The 19,051-nt window shown below is 43.8% G+C and overlaps 1 protein-coding gene across 3 annotated transcripts; it reads left to right on the top strand.

Moving 5' to 3' along the window:
- The first annotated feature begins 520 nt into the window (after positions 1-520).
- LOC120062421 (myosin heavy chain, fast skeletal muscle-like) lies at positions 521-18,615 on the top strand. Of its 3 annotated transcripts, none has more exons than XM_039012760.1 (39): positions 521-736; positions 2,171-2,317; positions 2,680-2,836; positions 3,830-3,857; positions 4,116-4,224; positions 4,376-4,468; positions 4,647-4,707; positions 5,021-5,119; positions 5,399-5,502; positions 5,879-6,017; positions 6,293-6,411; positions 6,584-6,733; positions 6,831-7,001; positions 7,228-7,531; positions 7,850-7,914; positions 8,009-8,096; positions 8,213-8,330; positions 8,494-8,617; positions 9,619-9,755; positions 10,172-10,427; positions 10,789-11,031; positions 11,381-11,557; positions 11,649-11,794; positions 11,982-12,072; positions 12,360-12,749; positions 12,871-12,997; positions 13,194-13,312; positions 13,455-13,651; positions 13,809-13,992; positions 14,101-14,266; positions 14,563-14,687; positions 15,143-15,451; positions 15,674-15,877; positions 16,023-16,148; positions 16,786-16,956; positions 17,373-17,477; positions 17,573-17,668; positions 18,045-18,176; positions 18,483-18,615. In XM_039012760.1, the coding sequence occupies exons 1-39, from the start codon at positions 521-523 to the stop codon at positions 18,501-18,503; spliced, it is 5,814 nt and encodes a 1,937-aa protein (XP_038868688.1). In that variant the 3' UTR covers positions 18,504-18,615. The 3 variants fall into 3 exon arrangements, with proteins under 3 accessions (XP_038868688.1, XP_038869446.1, XP_038870124.1); XM_039013518.1 differs by having other exon boundaries at positions 2,183-2,317; positions 7,228-7,540; positions 18,483-18,509; XM_039014196.1 differs by having other exon boundaries at positions 2,183-2,317; positions 18,483-18,509.
- Positions 18,616-19,051: the final 436 nt, after the last annotated feature.

Consider the following 19,051-nt stretch of genomic DNA (forward strand, 5'->3'; position numbering starts at 1 on the left):
CACAGAATCAATCGTGTGTCTTGTTTCATATCTTTCCTAGTCATCCGTCACCATGAGTATCAATCACATGTCTTGTTTCATATCTTTCCCAGTGATCCGTCACCATGAGTATCAATCACGTGTCTTGTTTCATATCTTTCCTAGTAATCCGTCAACATGAGTATCAATCACGTGTCTTGTTTCATATCTTTCCTAGTAATCCGTCAACATGAGTATCAATCACGTGTCTTGTTTCATATCTTTCCTAGTAATCCGTCAACATGAGTATCAATCACGTGTCTTGTTTCATATCTTTCCTAGTAATCCGTCAACATGAGTATCAATCACGTGTCTTGTTTCATATCTTTCCTAGTAATCCGTCACCATGAGTATCAATCACGTGTCTTGTTTCATATCTTTCCTAGTAATCCGTCAACATGAGTATCAATCACGTGTCTTGTTTCATATCTTTCCTAGTAATCCGTCAACATGAGTATCAATCACGTGTCTTGTTTCATATCTTTCCTAGTAATCCGTCAACATGAGTACGGACGCTGAGATGCAGATCTACGGCAAGGCTGCCATATACCTCCGTAAGCCTGAGAAGGAGAGGATGGAGGCACAAGCTGCACCCTTTGACTCAAAGAACGCTTGTTATGTGTCAGACGTCAAAGAGCTGTACCTTAAGGGTTTGGTGACTGACAGGGCCGACGGAAAGTGTACTGTGACAGTCACCAATCCTGACGGCTCCAAGCAGGTAAGGCTGATTTGAAAAGTATTCAAGTTCAACTTTGTACAATTACTTTATTTCTTGAAAAAAATCATCAACATGAAAAATAAAAAATCAGTAACAAAATAGATTAAAAATCATTCATTTGTTTTTTGTAATTAGAATATAACATTCAAACATCATTTTTATTGCTGCTATTTAAAAATTGCATCGATTTTTTTTTCTCACAAATATAAGTAAAGAATCACTACGTACTCTGCGTACACCAATCATTAGGAACACCTTAGCAATATTGAGTAATAACAGCCTCAATTCGTTGGGGCGTGGACTCTACAAGGTATCGAAAGTGTTCCACAGGGATGCTGGCCCATATTGACTCCAATGCTTCCCACAAATTTGCTGGATGTCTTTAGGCTGGTAAAATATTATTGATGCACAAGGGAAACTGTTGAGCGTGAAAAAAACTAGCAGCGTTGCAGTTCTTGACTCAATCCGGTCCGCCTGACACCTACTACCATACCCTGTTCAATGGCACCTACTACCATACCCTGTTCAATGGCACCTACTACCATACCCTGTTCAATGGCACCTACTACCATACCCTGTTCAATGGCACCTACTACCATACCCTGTTCAATAGCACCTACTACCATACCCTGTTCAATGGCACCTACTACCATACCCTGTTCAATGGCACCTACTACCATACCCTGTTCAATGGCACCTACTACCATACCCTGTTCAATGGCACCTACTACCATACCCTGTTCAATGGCACCTACTACCATACCCTGTTCAATGGCACCTACTACCATACCCTGTTCAATGGCACCTACTACCATACGCTGTTCAATGGCACCTACTACCATACCCCGTTCAATGGCACCTACTACCATACCCTGTTCAATGGCACCTACTACCATACCCTGTTCAATGACACCTACTACCATACCCTGTTCAATGGCACCTACTACCATACCCTGTTCAATGGCACCTACTACCATACCCTGTTCAATGGCACCTACTACCATACCCTGTTCAATGGCACCTACGACTGCTAAATGACATAAATGAATGGTACACAATTCATGTCTCAAGGGTTAAAAAACCTTCTTTAACCTGTCTCCTCACATTCATCTACTCTGATTGAAGTGGATTTAACAAGTTACATTATTAAGGGATCATATATTTCACCTGGATTCACCTGGTCAGTCTATGTCCTGGATGGGAAGCTGGCGTCCCACACCCCCATCAAAGTTCCCCATCCCTGGTCTATGTCATGGAAAGAGCAAGTGTTCTTCATGTTTTGTATACTCAGTATATGTGCCAGTGGGTGATAAAGTAGTGGGATTCAATGGAGGGACGCATTTAAAAAAAGATTGAACTTGTATTTAATGAGCAAAAAGCATTCAGTCAAGTCCAGTTTGATCTGTGTGTCATGTAGATTTCTGACTGTTTCAGGAAGGAAAAGAGTTCAAAGAGGCAGACGTCTACCAGATGAACCCCCCTAAATACGACAAGATTGAGGACATGGCCATGATGACCTACCTGAATGAAGCCTCTGTGTTGTATAACCTCAAAGAGCGTTATGCAGCATGGATGATCTACGTAAGAAACCTGCATAAACATACACAATTACATGAACATAAAAGAATACATACATACTTACAGTACTACACATTAACACATACAGTACTACACATTAACACATACAGTACTACACATTAACACATACAGTACTACACATTAACACATACAGTACTACACATTAACACATACAGTACTACACATTAACACATACAGTACTACACATTAACACATACAGTACTACACATTAACACATACAGTACTACACATACCATTACTGCAGACCCACATAACCAAAGTACACCCACATCCTCACGTGAATCCAGGTGAAGGTCAATCAGATTTAGTTAATCCCCTAATTTAATTTGATCACTTTCATCCAGACCTACTCTGGGCTGTTCTGTGCCACGGTGAACCCCTACAAGTGGCTCCCCGTGTACGACATGGAGGTTGTTAACGCCTACAGAGGGAAGAAGAGGATGGAGGCTCCACCCCATATCTTCTCCGTCTCTGACAACGCCTTCCAGTTCATGCAGATCGGTACGAGCTCTCATGGATGGATGGATGGATGGATGGATGGATGGATGGATGGATGGATGGATGGATGGATGGATGGATGGATGGATGGATGGATGGATGGATGGATGGATGGATGGATGGATGGATGGATGGATGGATGGATGGATGGATGGATGAAATTAAAAATATGCTTTAGAGAGGTACACACTTAAAACAAATGGTTATATTTTGGGTTATTTGGCTTGTAACCATAGCGGATCCCTATTTGGTGCTATGTAGAACCCTTACTTGAAGGTTCCATAAAGAACCATGCTCGTACGGTTCTAAATGGAACCTTTATGGTGCTACAAAGGCCTTTCCTGTGGGGTCGTGGCCAGTGTCAGTCATTATCAATTATCATTATGGTTCCACATAGAACCATCACCCTTCCCATAGAACCACATCCAAACACCCTCAGGGGTCGTGGCCAGCGTCAGTCATTATCAAAGGTAAACCTGGAGCAATTGAAATCTTTTCAGCGCAAAGATGCAAACTAGCAACCTTTTGGGTTACTGGATCAACACTCTAACCACTAGGCTCATTGTGATGGCAGTACGCAACAGATTAGATAAACTGGAATGACTGTCTCACAGTTGAACAAAAATTAGCTGTGAGTAAACCACACCCCAAAATATTCTAATGAGCCGCCGCCCCTATATTTTAATTATCACTAAAAGAGGAAAGAACCTTTTTCTCAACTGCAAAGAACCATTGAAGAGCTCAAAGGGTTCTCTGAGTCATTATGGTTCCACATAGAACCATCACCCTTCCCAAAGAACCCTTGAGGAACCCTGTTTTCTAAGTGTGTATCTAGTGTTTTCTAGTCTAGGTCAAGAACAGTTTGATGGGAATATCTGACTTCACTGGCCTTGAATGGAGAATGTTCCATACTGAAATTCATGATGATGCTATGAATGCTATAATGTACCCATAATGCTGCTTGGATATGATAAGCAATATGTATTTTGGTTACAGATAACGAGAACCAGTCCGTCCTGATTACGTAAGTTGTTTACTAAAATGTCACTTGACAAATGGTTTCTATGGTATTATGTTTGGTCACTTGGTGTGAAGAACATACATGACATTATGAATGGATTAGGCAATGTGTAATAATGATTCGATGAGTAGGAATATTTGTTAATTATTTATGTTAGAAAACAGGTCAACAGTGTTATTGTTCGATGCTATTTCTTAGTGAAAGCCAATTTTGCACTCAAACATGTAACTAAAACCCCTCTTTCTCTGTCATATAAACAAGTGGAGAATCCGGTGCAGGAAAGACTGTCAACACCAAGCGTGTCATCCAGTACTTTGCCACCATTGCAGTGTCTGGTGCCAAGAAGGAAGTAGACCCCAACAAAATGCAGGTAGGTTGTGCTTATGTTTATCTTTTTAACACATTTCAGTTTGGTTGGGTGTCAAAACCTGTTTCAAGGAAAATGAATGTTCAAAAAAATCTAGAAAAACAAACTTTACCACTTTACCAGTTTCTGAGCAACTTTGCTTTGTCTCGATCAGGGGTCTCTTGAGGATCAGATCATTGCTGCTAACCCTCTGCTGGAGGCTTACGGTAATGCCAAGACAGTGAGGAATGACAACTCATCTCGCTTTGTAAGTATAAAGGGCACACTGTGGAAGTTATCTTATATTGTAAACATTTATTTCAGTAGTTCTCTAGTTCTCTAGTTTTAGTAATTCTCCACAAACTGTAACATCTAACGGGGTCTATCAAAGTAAGATGTTACATTTATTTAGTTGACCTTTCTCTAACCTCCATGCTCTACTACAGGGTAAATTCATCAGGATTCACTTCCAAGGTGGTAAACTGGCTAAAGCTGACATTGAGACCTGTGAGTTGGTTTTCCTTGTTTCTCAATGCTTTTCTAAATTCACTGAGATCATTTTTTGGAGATCATATCATCACATTGAATTGTATCTCTCTCTCTCTCTCTCTCTCTCTCTCTCTCTCTCTCTCTCTCTCTCTCTCTCTCTCTCTCTCTCTCTCTCTCTCTCTCTCTCTCTCTCTCTCTCTCTCTCTCTCTCTCTCTCTCTCTCTCTCTCTCTCTCTCTCTCTCTCTCTCTCTCTCTCTCTCTCTCTCTCTCTCTCTCTCTCTCTCTCTCTCTCTCTCGGTCTCTCGGTCTCTCGGTCTCTCTGTCTCCCAGACCTGCTGGAGAAGTCCAGAGTGTCCTTCCAGCTGCCCGATGAGAGAGGCTACCACATCTTCTTCCAGATGATGACCAACCACAAACCTGAGATTGTTGGTAGGTCAAAGCAGAGGTTCAGGAGAAATTATTCCCACCTCCATCTGTGGAACTTGTAAAAAAAATTAAAAAAAGACTATTACAATGAGTACATCCAAGGTAACAAGGCATCTGGACACTGTGCTGCATCAGTCCGGGAGACTTATATGATGCTATTTATTATATACTACATGTATCCTTGAGTCCCACGTATTGAGTAAAGGAGGGAGAGATACTGTGAAGGTAGGACAGAAGAATTCTGAGAGATTTAACTGACAAGTCGTTCTCTGTTGTCCACAGAAATGTCACTCATCACCACCAACCCCTACGACTTCCCCATGTGCAGCCAGGGCCAGATCACTGTGGCCAGCATCAACGACAAGGAAGAGCTGGATGCCACAGACGTGAGTTATACAAAGGGTTAACCAAACTCTACATATGGAATGGGTAGGACCACCATACACACTGAATACATTGTGCAATTCCAACTTGAATGCCTTGTGTTAGTGAGGCATGTACCTCAAGGCACTCTTCATGCCTTCACACGTCACCTTGAGGCACATACATGTAAAACATCACACAAGAGAGTGCCACTAAGTGCCCCTGTGGAACAATGTAAAACTCCTTTTGTGCTGCCGTCTACTAGTGTGTTGGCCAAGCGTAATCACGTGGAGCTGAGAAGCCAGTGAAATCTATCCATCCCATTTGTTCTGGAGTGAGCTGGAACTGAGCAAATCTGCTGTTCACTTCATCACTGGTGTACTTCCTCTCTAACGCCAGGATGCCATTACAATCCTGGGCTTCACTAATGAGGAGAAGGTGGGCATCTACAAGCTGACAGGAGCTGTACTGCACCACGGAAACTTGAAATTCAAGCAGAAGCAGCGTGAGGAGCAGGCCGAGCCAGACGGCACAGAGGGTGAGTCCCACTCATAGATATACAATATGTAGAGCTTTAGTCCCATTCCCAGTCCCCAGCATAGAAATAGAACATGTAAAACAGACAGTGCCACATGAAAGTCAGGTAGGAGATCATTTTTGGAGACCAAATTCCAACCTCTATAAATGATTTGAAATGGATGTGGGTGAAAATCAAAACCTTAATCCACAAAAGAGTTGACAAAACTGTTTTGTCAGTGTGACATCAGAAACATCTTGTGTGCCTGAGTCTGTTGTTGTTGGTTTTCTCTCCAGTGGCTGATAAAATCGCCTACCTGCTGGGCCTGAACTCAGCTGAGATGTTGAAGGCTCTGTGCTACCCAAGAGTGAAGGTCGGCAACGAGTATGTGACCAAGGGACAGACTGTACCTCAGGTAAGGCAGTCAAACACAGCATCTACCGTTTCCTCACCACCGCAATTATTTTGGGGACGAGTGCATAGCTTTTTTTGAATAGTGATGATGTTTTTCCCCCCAAAGCTCTCATCACCTCATCACTAGACACGGTCAACATCTCATGTATTCATTGGAGGTATAATCATTGCAGGTTAATAACTCAGTCTCAGCCCTGGCTAAGTCCATCTACGAGAGGATGTTCTTGTGGATGGTCATCCGTATCAACGAGATGTTGGACACCAAGAATCCAAGGCAGTTCTATATCGGTGTGTTGGACATTGCCGGGTTTGAGATCTTTGATGTGAGTATGAGACCAGAACAAGACAATGAGTTGTGATTGAGAGGGATTACAGCCTTGTATGATGATGAAATGATCCCTTCTGAAAATCCATCAACAGTACAACAGCATGGAGCAGCTCTGCATTAACTTCACCAATGAGAAACTGCAACAGTTTTTCAACCACACCATGTTCGTCCTGGAACAAGAGGAGTACAAGAAGGAGGGAATCGTCTGGGCCTTCATTGACTTCGGCATGGACTTGGCTGCCTGCATTGAGCTTATTGAGAAGGTAAACTGTCTGAGGATTATAATGGACCACAACAGCAAAGCTCATAGGGAGCGCTGTGTGAGATATTATCACTGGGGTTTAACATATTTGACTGTTGATAACTCAATATGTTTCCTATTATTTGCCCCTAAGTGAATATAATCCTATAATAGCATGTTTTCTAAAGGAATGAATGTGATCCTAAATGTAAATATCCCTAATTTGATATACATTTCTTTTCATAAAGCCATTGGGTATCTTCTCCATCCTTGAAGAGGAATGCATGTTCCCCAAGTCTTCAGACACTACCTTCAAAGACAAGCTGTACTCCCAGCATCTTGGCAAAACCAAGGCGTTTGAGAAGCCCAAGCCAGCCAAAGGCAAGGCAGAGGCCCACTTCTCCCTGGTGCACTACGCCGGTACTGTGGACTACAACATCACTGGCTGGCTGGAGAAGAACAAGGACCCCCTGAACGATTCAGTTATTCAGCTGTACGGGAAGTCCTCAGTCAAACTGTTGGTTGCCCTGTATCCCGCTGCTCCACCTGAGGGTAAGACTAGCATCACGTCAAAAGATTTATTTAAGCACTAATTACAACTCAGACCCCCATTTTCTTTAAAGTCTTTGAATTGATCACAATTTCTCAGGTTAATTCACTGGGTACATTTAATTGGTGTTATCTCATTGGCACCATTTGCATTAAGATGAGTGTGAAGTTAACCCCAGATTGTCTCATTTCTAATTAGTGTGCTCGCTGAAGACAACACCACTCTAGATTTCTTACATACTCTTATTGTTATTCTATTTATTCCTCCCGCTACAGGAAATGGACTTGTCTGGTTATCTTTTACTTTGCCCTTTTGAACAGATAATACCAAGAAGGGAGGCAAGAAGAAGGGTGGTTCTATGCAGACTGTGTCCTCCCAGTTCAGGGTGAGCTTCTGAAATGTGTATATTCAGTCCTTCAAAAGGTGCATTGATTATCGTGAATGATTTCTTAGAAAATGCTTTTGTAACCCTCTTACAGGAGAACTTACATAAGCTGATGACCAACTTGAGGAGCACTCATCCTCACTTTGTGCGCTGCCTGATCCCCAACGAGTCAAAGACTCCAGGTACAATACATGTTGAGTTAAATATGACATCTTCCCCGTTCAGTATCAGTAATCTTAACGAACTAATCTTTAACCTGTTTAAGAGTACTGAAAGAGACTTGGTTTGTTTTTACCAGGTCTGATGGAGAACTTCCTGGTTATCCACCAGCTCAGGTGTAATGGTGTTCTGGAGGGGATCAGGATCTGCAGGAAGGGCTTCCCCAGCAGAATCATCTATGCTGACTTCAAGCAGAGGTACACAACACACAAACACTAATAAACACATGCGAGCATGGACACGCACACACACAAAGATCTGTTCCAAGGGTTGTAACAGCATCAGAGTAGTCTTACCTTTTACGTAATATAACCAACCTATTACAACTTAACAGATTGTTTAAACATTTTCCTCATTCAGGTACAAAGTACTGAATGCCAGTGTCATCCCCGAGGGCCAGTTCATGGACAACAAGAAGGCTTCTGAGAAGCTGCTTGGGTCCATTGATGTGAATCACGATGATTACAAGTTTGGACACACCAAGGTCAGTCACATACACCCTGCAGAAGCTGACAACAAAACTTCAGTGATCATTTAAACGCTAACCAATCAACATCTCTCCAGTTGGTCTATACAACCTTGTTTCTTTCTTTTCTTAATTTAAAGTGGCAATCAGCAGTTGAAACAATTATAAAGTGTCTTCCCCGCCCCGGTTTTGGTAAAAAGCTGAGGGATGTGGCTGGAGAAATGTAACCACTCTCAAATCCATAGACTGAGCTATGGATGTAAGGACTGACCATCCATGATATCAAAAGTATAGTTCTAACCATGTTTTTAGGCTATATAGTGTTTGTTTACATTTACTTCGTTTAAAACCGGCAGAGTAAAACAAGCTAATATTTTGGGGTTCTGATGGGGTACGACAGTTGAACTAAGCTCATGAGGCATTTATCAGTTATATTCTTCAAGAATCAATGGGTGCATCTACTTCAGGGGCGGCAGCGTAGCCTAGTTAGAGCGTTGGACTAGTAACCACAAGGTTGCAACTTCAAATCCCCGAGCTGACAAGGTACAGCTCGTTCTGCCCCTGAACAAGGCAGTTAACCCACAAATAAGAATTTGTTCTTAACTGACTTGCCTAGTTAAATAAAGATAAAATAAATGTTTTTATTTATATGTCCCAAAAGTAGATGTGTAAACTGCAGAGTGCCCCTTTAAGTAATGTAAAAGCTGTAAAAACATTGTAGTGTTGTTTTCTTCTAAGTCGTACATCACAAGCATGGAAGAGAAAGTCAACTCATTGTCATGTGCATTGTGTTGGAGTGGGATGGCTGCAGTTATCTGTATCTGTGTTCATTAACTCTCTACGACTGTACAATAACAAGTTAGAGACAATCTATCACGTGGTTTGTTTGTAAGCATTGCAATGTTTATGTTGTTCAAATTAATCTAGTGGTGTTGTTCCTCTTCTTATGATTCAACCCCGTTCTATCCGCCACCATCTCACTGTGGTTTCATAATGGACCGTGTTTACCTGTGTCTCAGGTGTTCTTCAAAGCCGGTCTGCTGGGTGTCCTGGAGGAGATGAGAGATGAGAAGCTGGCCTCTCTGGTCGGCATGGTCCAGGCTCTCAGCCGTGGATTCCTCATGAGGAGAGAGTTCACCAAGATGATGGAGAGGAGGTGAGGAAGAGTAGACATCTTGGCAAAGCTTTCTGTCAACCAGCTGTGTCTAATGCATTATGATTACATAGTGTATATGACGTGAGTTGATCAGAATGAGGAAGTACGTCTTATAATGTTCTATTAAAGCTGTAGTTTGGGATTTGGAAAGCTGTTGAATTGTCATTTAAATGTGCGATGTTTACCCATTCATTGTTGAAGAATATAAAATGCCTCATGAGCTTAGCATGAGCTGTCAATCCTCACATCTAAAGAGCTGTCTATGAATTCAAGAGGGGTTACTTTTCCCTAGCGCCATTCCTCAGCTGTACACAAAAGTGTCGGGGGTGGCTCCGTTTTGAGGTTCTTTGAATACCAGAATGGAGCTTCATTAAACATGTCACTCACCATGCCACTCTGTCCTTTCTGTCGACCAGAGATTCCGTCTTCTCCATCCAGTACAACATCCGTTCATTCATGAATGTTAAAACCTGGCCATGGATGAAGTTGTACTTCAAGATCAAGCCCCTGCTGCAGAGCGCTGAGACCGAGAAGGAGCTGGCCAACATGAAGGAGAACTATGAGAAGATGCAGACAGACCTGGCCAAGGCTCTGGCCAAGAAGAAGGAGCTGGAGGAGAAGATGGTGTCTCTGCTGCAGGAGAGGTCCGACCTGGCTCTCCAAGTCACATCTGTGAGTGAGCAACGACCGTCACGACGGCACATTTACACACACATGATCACAGACACGAACACACGCACGAACAAACACACACACAATCACACTGTGACGTATGTGGCTAAGTCACGTATTTATATTGTCTATGTTACCTAGGCTACCTATATTTCATGTATTTCTATTGATTTACCCACACACACACACACACACACACACACACACACACACACACACACACACACACACACACACACACACACACACACACACACACACACACACACACACACACACACACACCTCTTTGACTAAACTACGTCCGTCTGCTGATACACAAAGTGAAGCCGCAAATTTTTTCTGCTGTTCTGAAAACCAGGATTCAGAGAATCTGAACGATGCTGAGGAAAGGTGTGAGGGGCTCATCAAGAGCAAGATCCAGCAGGAGGCCAAACTCAAAGAGACGACCGAGAGGCTGGAGGACGAGGAGGAGATGAATGCTGAGTTGACTGCCAAGAAGAGGAAGCTGGAGGATGAGTGCTCTGAGCTGAAGAAGGACATTGATGACCTGGAGCTCACCTTGGCCAAAGTGGAGAAGGAGAAGCACGCCACTGAAAACAAGGTCTCGTAGACAGTCTAACAAAACAATCATCCAAACAATAACCAACTCAAAACGTAGCTAAACAGAAATTGAGTTCAAGTTGTTTTGTGGCTGCAGGGAAAATCAAGACAGTAAATAGTGGAATGTCAGTTTCGGGGTACTCCCCACATCCGTTGCATGTTCTGCTCCCCCCTCGTTTATGACTCTCCCTTAGTACACTGGCATGGAGTACACTGCCATCTAGTGTTGAATCTATAGTACAGTATTTGTTGACATTAATCTGAATTAAATGAATGAAATATATATCTAACTCAATCTCTCCTTTATGGTGATGTGACCAATGAGTAATTTTGGCTGTGTCTGTTTTCAGGTTAAAAATCTGACAGAGGAGATGGCGTCTATGGATGAGAGTGTTGCCAAGCTGACCAAAGAGAAGAAAGCCCTCCAAGAGGCCCACCAGCAGACACTGGACGACCTGCAGTCAGAGGAGGACAAAGTCAACACTCTGACCAAGTCCAAGACCAAGCTGGAACAGCAAGTGGACGACGTGAATGGAGTTTGACATTTTGGCCATAATAAGATGATATTATCTTCAGTTGTTTAGATTTGACCAACACATGTCTGTTTATATCTTGTAGCTTGAGGGTTCTCTGGAGCAAGAGAAGAAGCTCCGTATGGACCTTGAGAGATCCAAGAGAAAGCTGGAGGGAGATCTGAAACTGGCCCAGGAGTCCATAATGGACCTGGAGAATGACAAGCAGCAGTCTGATGAGAAAATCAAGAAGTAAACACAAACAAATGTTTACAGTATTATTGCCATATTGATCATAATGGTTGTTCTTAACATATTATTGTAATTATGAATTAGCATTTGCATGTGATTCTTAAAAGCAAAGTGATTGGTATGATATTCTCCCTTTACACTATCAAACCAAAACCAACTCTGCAATCGATGTGTTTGTGTTTCTTAGGAAGGACTTTGAGACCACCCAGCTCCTCAGCAAGATAGAGGATGAGCAGTCTCTGGGAGCTCAGCTACAGAAGAAGATCAAGGAACTCCAGGTAAAATAGGATCTAAGCTCCAGTACAGGAAAGAACCCACCTGAATAATTTCCTTAAAACATGTATTCTGATAGCACACATTCTTCCTGGTGGCTTCTGATGGCTCAGTAAGATGGTGCTTCTTACCATTGGGGTTTTGGTTGCAACATGGGACAATGTCTACTTAATATATTAGTGTAACTGACTTTGTAATTAATACAGTTATGCAAAATATACAAACTCTTATTCTGTTGTGTTTCAACTGTATTGTAGTGTTCACCCCTCCCTGCTCCTGCCCCCTGTTTTAGGCCCGTATTGAGGAGCTGGAGGAGGAAATTGAGGCTGAGCGTGCTGCCAGGGCCAAGGTTGAGAAGCAGAGGGCCGATCTCTCCAGGGAACTTGAGGAGATCAGCGAGAGGCTGGAGGAGGCCGGAGGCGCCACTGCTGCTCAGATTGAGATGAACAAGAAGCGCGAGGCTGAGTTCCAGAAGCTGCGTCGTGATCTGGAAGAGTCCACCTTGCAGCATGAGGCCACAGCCGCCGCTCTGCGCAAGAAGCAGGCCGATAGTGTGGCTGAGCTCGGGGAGCAGATCGACAACCTGCAACGCGTCAAGCAGAAGCTGGAGAAGGAGAAGAGTGAGTACAAGATGGAGATTGATGACCTCTCCAGCAACATGGAGGCTGTCGCCAAGGCTAAGGTGAGTAGTGATGTTTTAGTCAAGCAGTGTTGAGGGGGGTCAACTTCATTAATATTCAAGTGAACTGAAGTTGACAGGAGTCCCATATATAAAGTAATGATGGGACTTGTTTCACTAACAGGGCAATCTGGAGAAGATGTGCCGTACTCTTGAGGACCAGCTGAGCGAGCTCAAGACTAAGAATGATGAGAATGTTCGCCAGGTCAACGACATCAGCGGACAGAGGGCCAGACTCCTGACAGAAAATGGTACCATCAACAATGAACAACAAACCAACGTAGTCTACAATACCGTGTTGGGGGTTGCATCTATATAGTCCAGTCTACATACTGTAGATTCTACTGTACTATTCACCACCTAACATTGCCCTACGATACCTCAAAATACATTTTCAATTGTAGTGAACAGAGACCCCATTAACAAGATGTTCCTCTGTCCCTGCAGGTGAGTTTGGACGCCAGCTGGAGGAGAAGGAAGCCCTGGTGTCTCAGCTGACAAGAGGCAAACAGGCCTTCACCCAGCAGGTTGAGGAGATGAAGAGACTGATTGAGGAGGAGGTCAAGGTAAGGAATCCAAAATGGGCACCAACGACCATAGAGTTTAGAGCCATATCTTCAAATAGATTGTGACTACGCCAGCCTCAGACTTCTACTGTCATTTGTTTTACTCTTTTTGTCTTTGTCTTTCTCTCTTTCTCTCTCACAGGCTAAAAACGCCCTGGCCCACGGTGTCCAGTCTGCCCGCCATGACTGTGACCTCCTGAGAGAGCAGTTTGAGGAGGAGCAGGAGGCCAAGGCAGAGCTGCAGCGCGGCATGTCCAAGGCCAACAGCGAGGTGGCTCAGTGGAGGACTAAGTATGAAACTGATGCCATCCAACGCACAGAGGAGCTGGAGGAGGCCAAGTGAGTCACACGCAACAGCAAAAGCTCTAATATAGGGATGGTGAGGGTGGTAGGGGGATCTGAGAAAATGTTACATCAATATGTATTGTAAGTTATTGTGGCATTTGTTTTTCAACAAATTGGTCACAATAAAAACCACCCTCTTATCGTCCAACAGGAAGAAGCTGGCCCAGCGTCTGCAGGAGGCTGAGGAGACCATTGAGGCGACCAACTCCAAGTGCGCCTCCCTGGAGAAGACCAAGCAGAGACTGCAGGGAGAGGTGGAGGACCTCATGATTGACGTTGAGAGAGCCAACGCAATGGCCGCCAACCTCGACAAGAAGCAGAGGAACTTTGACAAGGTGAAAATGTATTTTCTGTTTGCTACATGTGATCAATTGTAGTAAAATGTTTCTGATTCAAAACTTTTCATTATTGACTTCTAATGAAAATCCCATTGATTTCCCCAGGTTCTGGCAGAGTGGAAGCAGAAGTATGAGGAGGGTCAGGCTGAGCTGGAAGGAGCTCAGAAGGAGGCTCGCTCTATGAGCACTGAACTCTTCAAGATGAAGAACTCTTACGAGGAGGCTCTGGATCATCTGGAGACTCTGAAGAGAGAGAACAAGAACCTGCAACGTGAGATTTTGAAAAAAGTTCATGTTTGACTAGTGTTTTGAAAATTGTAGGAACTGTATTCATCAAGATGACTTTTACACCATCTCAGTGTTTTTATGAACAGTTTAATATATTATGATTTAGTTATCGGTATTCCTTTAAACAACCCAAGGAAGTGCAGGGCAATTAGATTTGCAAGACCGTATGAAGTGCTGCTTTTTAATGAACTGTTATTATGATTTAATGTCGACTTGAGAGCATTGGTGATTTCCACTGAAAATCTCAAGTCTAAACTGCTCCTGTGTTTGTGTGTGCAGAGGAGATCTCTGACCTGACTGAGCAGATCGGAGAGACTGGCAAGAGCATCCATGAGCTGGAGAAGGCCAAGAAGACCGTGGAGACAGAGAAGTCTGAGATCCAGACCGCTCTGGAGGAGGCTGAGGTACAAACTACAACTGTATGATGGGAAAAGGAGTGTTACACTAGCCAAATCAAATGTATTTATATAGCCCTTCTTACATCAGCTGATATCTCCAAGTGCTGTTCAGAAACCCAGCCTAAAACCCCAAACAGCAAGCAATGCAGGTGTAGAAGCATGGTGGCTAGGAAAAACTCCCTAGAAAGGCCAAAACCTAGGAAGAAACCTAGAGAGGAACCAGGCTATGAGGGGTGGCCAGTCCTCTTCTGGCTGTGCCGGGTGGAGATTATAACAGAACATGGCCCAGGGCTTCTAAAACTTTTTCAGCTCGAGACTCAAAAGAGAAGTTGACCATCCTCCCGTGACCCAAATCATCCTCCCATCACCCAAATTAAGACTAAACTCTATATTTAATTTCTTGTGTTATACACATCCAAATGTAATAAACACAATTCGCTTGACTGTTTCTCTTTGTCCAGGGCACACTGGAGCACGAGGAATCCAAGATTCTGCGTGTGCAGCTGGAGCTGAACCAGATCAAGGGTGAGGTGGACAGGAAGATCGCTGAGAAGGACGAGGAGATGGAGCAGATCAAGAGGAACAGCCAGAGGGTGGTTGACTCCATGCAGAGCACCCTGGACTCTGAGGTCAGGAGCAGGAATGATGCCCTGAGGGTGAAGAAGAAGATGGAGGGGGACCTGAACGAGATGGAGATCCAGCTGAGCCACGCCAACAGGCAGGCCGCTGAGTCCCAGAAACAGCTGAGGAACGTCCAGGGACAGTTCAAGGTAAAGGGACTGGGACATCAGGCTCAAACATCTAAACATGGGGAGGTATTTGTTTGTGAATCTGTAGAAAAGAATAGAACAGAGGGATTCAATAGTGGATTCATATACTGTAGAAAGGTAGGGAAACTGGGGAAATTCTTACCAATTTACATTTCTATCAATGATCCTATCGCCCCTACTTGCCAATGAGTCCTAATGAACCCATGTCATTGTGAACCCCAGGATGCCCAATTGCACCTTGATGATGCCGTCCGCGCCTCAGAGGACATGAAGGAGCAGGCAGCCATGGTGGAACGCAGGAACGGTCTGATGGTGGCTGAAATCGAGGAGCTGAGAGTTGCTCTGGAGCAGACAGAGAGAGGCCGCAAAGTGGCTGAGACTGAGCTGATAGACGCCAGCGAGCGTGTTGGACTGCTGCACTCCCAGGTACGGGTCAAAAGCCATTTCTAATGAAACGCAACCAAGCATCTGGAATTCGACAGTGCTGCCTTTTTAGATTTTCATAATTTCTGCCCTGTGACTTGTAAGTTCTCTTGAGCGTCAAAACAAATGGTCTTGTTTCCTCCTCCAGAACACCAGCCTTCTGAATTCCAAGAAGAAGCTGGAGTCTGACCTGGTTCAGGTGCAGGGAGAGGTGGACGACATCGCCCAGGAGGCCAGGAACGCAGAGGAGAAGGCCAAGAAGGCCATCACTGATGTGAGTCCTTATGATCGATTGAAAAATGTCAACTTGATTTGTCCCAAAGGGCCAATGGTAGCTGGGGCTGGTTAACCACAACAAGGATCTCAGAGGGAGGTTATGATTGGTGTAGTCTTGGACATCCCAGATGTAGGGCAACAGCACTAGGTCTGGGAATCGTGTCAGATTTTCTTGGCCAATTTGGGGAAGGTGCTCTTCAGACTGACAAATCTTCCAACAAATCGTGAGTTTGGCCAGGCGGGGCTTAAAAATAATCTCAACGGAAACATGACAAAGGCAGACCCACAATGCGGACACAGATAGCTAGGCTAATTTAAGCCACAGCCAGTCATTATTATTATTACTATTACTATTATAATCATGACGCATGCAAACTATTTACATGGTCTTGCGAAATACACTAATTGAAAAATATGCTTCATCTAGCTAGCAATTGAAAATGTTTGGCAGGGTTCTGGACAGATTTTACGGCGCCCCACCCTGCCCTTTCCTCTCTGCCAAGCTGACGGTTGTTTTAGTGCGCCCATGTATGCTGGAACGTTGGTAACCCATCTGTCTGGGAGGCAACACATCTTTCTAGAGAGACTATGATTGGTTCCAATTGGTGCATAAATTAAACACACTACCATTCCAGGCGGCCATGATGGCTGAGGAGCTGAAGAAGGAGCAGGACACCAGCTCTCACCTGGAGAGGATGAAGAAGAACCTGGAGGTCACAGTCAAGGACCTGCAGCACCGCCTGGATGAGGCTGAGAATCTGGCCATGAAGGGAGGCAAGAAGCAGCTCCAGAAACTGGAGTCCAGGGTGAGTAAACAGCAGGGTGAGTTAACAGCAGGGTGAGTTACCAGCAGGGTGAGTTACCAGCAGGGTGAGTTAACAGCAGGGTGAGTTACCAGCAGGGTGAGTTAACAGCAGGGTGAGTTAACAGCAGGGTGAGTTAACAGCAGGGTGAGTTAACAGCAGGGTGGATTGAAAGGCTGAATACTGGACATTTATTTAATTATAATAAGGAACATTGAGTTATGACGTTCTGTCAATAATCCACCTTGACAATGAAAAGCTTTTATCATTACAGACCCTTCTATTCAAAGAGTTAAACTACATCGAAACAGACAACAATTGTGCCTCTGACTGAGTAGAATAATATCCATCTGTTTTGAAAATATTTGTTCTGTCTGATTTCACCACCTCAAATGCCTACGTTATTTTCTTCCATAAAGGTGCGTGAGCTCGAGACGGAGGTGGAGGCCGAGCAGAGAAGAGGTGTAGACGCGGTCAAGGGAGTCCGCAAGTATGAGCGCAGAGTCAAGGAGCTCACTTACCAGGTAAGAGAAAGTGTCTTCAACACACACTTGACACTAACACAGACAGGTTTGTGTGTAAAACTATGTGGCAGTGATTCTTTGATCCTCTCCCACAGACTGAGGAGGACAAGAAGAACGTTGGCAGACTTCAGGACCTGGTAGATAAGCTGCAGATGAAAGTCAAGGCCTACAAGAGGCAGGCTGAGGAAGCGGTGAGTCATACTTAGTCAAATACTCTGAAATCATACATTCAAAAACAGATTATCCCCCCTAGTAGACATTACAAAACGTAATGTCTATATAGTTTAGTGTAAGTGCTACTACACATCAGTCCACAATGACTCAACTGAAGAACTTATGTACATTTCTGAGAGCCTCAAATACATCTCTATGCCTATGTGTTGTTAGCAACTTAAAGGAGACGGGGTTGAATATTAATTTGCTGTGCCGGGTGCTGGTCTAGTGGTGGTGCTGCCGCCCCTGGAGTCAGCGGTTTGATCCCCTGTTCTGCATCTCACTTTCTCTGCTGTATCATCCATCTCCCTATTTGAATGCTGACGTTATACCCTCCTATTTCCCCTCACCCAGGAGGAAGCAGCTAACCAGCACATGTCTAAGTTCAGGAAGGTTCAGCATGAGCTGGAGGAGGCTGAGGAGCGTGCTGACATCGCTGAGACTCAAGTCAACAAGCTCAGAGCCAAGACCCGCGACAGTGGAAAGGTACAGAGCTGCTGCTGCACCTACACCTGATTCATCTTCAAATATGATCACATCAACACCACCTATGATTCAGCCTTCACAGAGGTCAATACTGACCTTTTACACTCACTCAAATGTATTGAACATCTCCAAGAAGCACATCAGGGCAACAACAAAAAAGAATCATTCAAACTAAGTTGGTATTTCAAAATCGAAAATTAAAACTTAGCATTGAGCCTTAAATGCTTGGTCCATCATACTTTATAGTGTTATATATTTAGCATGTTTATAATTAATACTGATCCATTCTTGTCTTTTTTCTTAAAGGGCAAAGAAGCTGCTGAATAAACGAAGATCAAAGTATTGAACATTAAAGTCTTTTCATTTTCCTGTGTTGGCATAAAATATGATTTTCATGGTAAAATGTTGAGCATTGATTAAAAACACCTAGGCCTACGTACACTTCCTTTCTGACTGTGGACTTATTACTCAGCTACCAGCTTTTTCATATTATATATTGTGCTTTAATTAAAGGAGCAATCTGGGAATCCAACAACAATACAGCGGTCACCTTGTTAGGTAAACAGCCACGGTGTGAGGTTGGAGAAATGTAACAACTCTCAAATTGATACAGAGCTATGGAGGAATGGACTGACCATTCATAACATCAAGAAAATAGTTTTAACCTTTTACAGTTGGGGGGGAAAAGAAAACAAGGCAACAGTAAACATGTTATCCCCCACATTCGGTGCAAGAAGAGTAGCGTTTTAAGTGTTTTTCACAAAATTCTAAATGGCGTAAAATCTATAATGGTGGACCATATGGGGCCCTGAGGCAAATGTGTCACTTGTGAGGATAGGGACCTACAGTATGTACAGAATTTCATGGCGTTAGGT

This window comes from Salvelinus namaycush, chromosome 1, assembly GCF_016432855.1.
Source record: "Salvelinus namaycush isolate Seneca chromosome 1, SaNama_1.0, whole genome shotgun sequence".
NCBI classification, from domain to species: domain Eukaryota; kingdom Metazoa; phylum Chordata; class Actinopteri; order Salmoniformes; family Salmonidae; genus Salvelinus; species Salvelinus namaycush.

Excerpts from the sequence above, each read along its gene's own strand:
- LOC120062421 (XM_039012760.1), top strand. The coding sequence starts at position 521 with ATGAGTACGGACGCTGAGATGCAGATCTACGGCAAGGCTGCCATATAC. Across the intron at positions 11,558-11,648 it reads TGGAACAGCAAGTGGACGAC|CTTGAGGGTTCTCTGGAGCA; the intron begins GTGAATGGAGTT and ends TATATCTTGTAG. Across the intron at positions 15,878-16,022 it reads TTGGACTGCTGCACTCCCAG|AACACCAGCCTTCTGAATTC; the intron begins GTACGGGTCAAA and ends TTCCTCCTCCAG.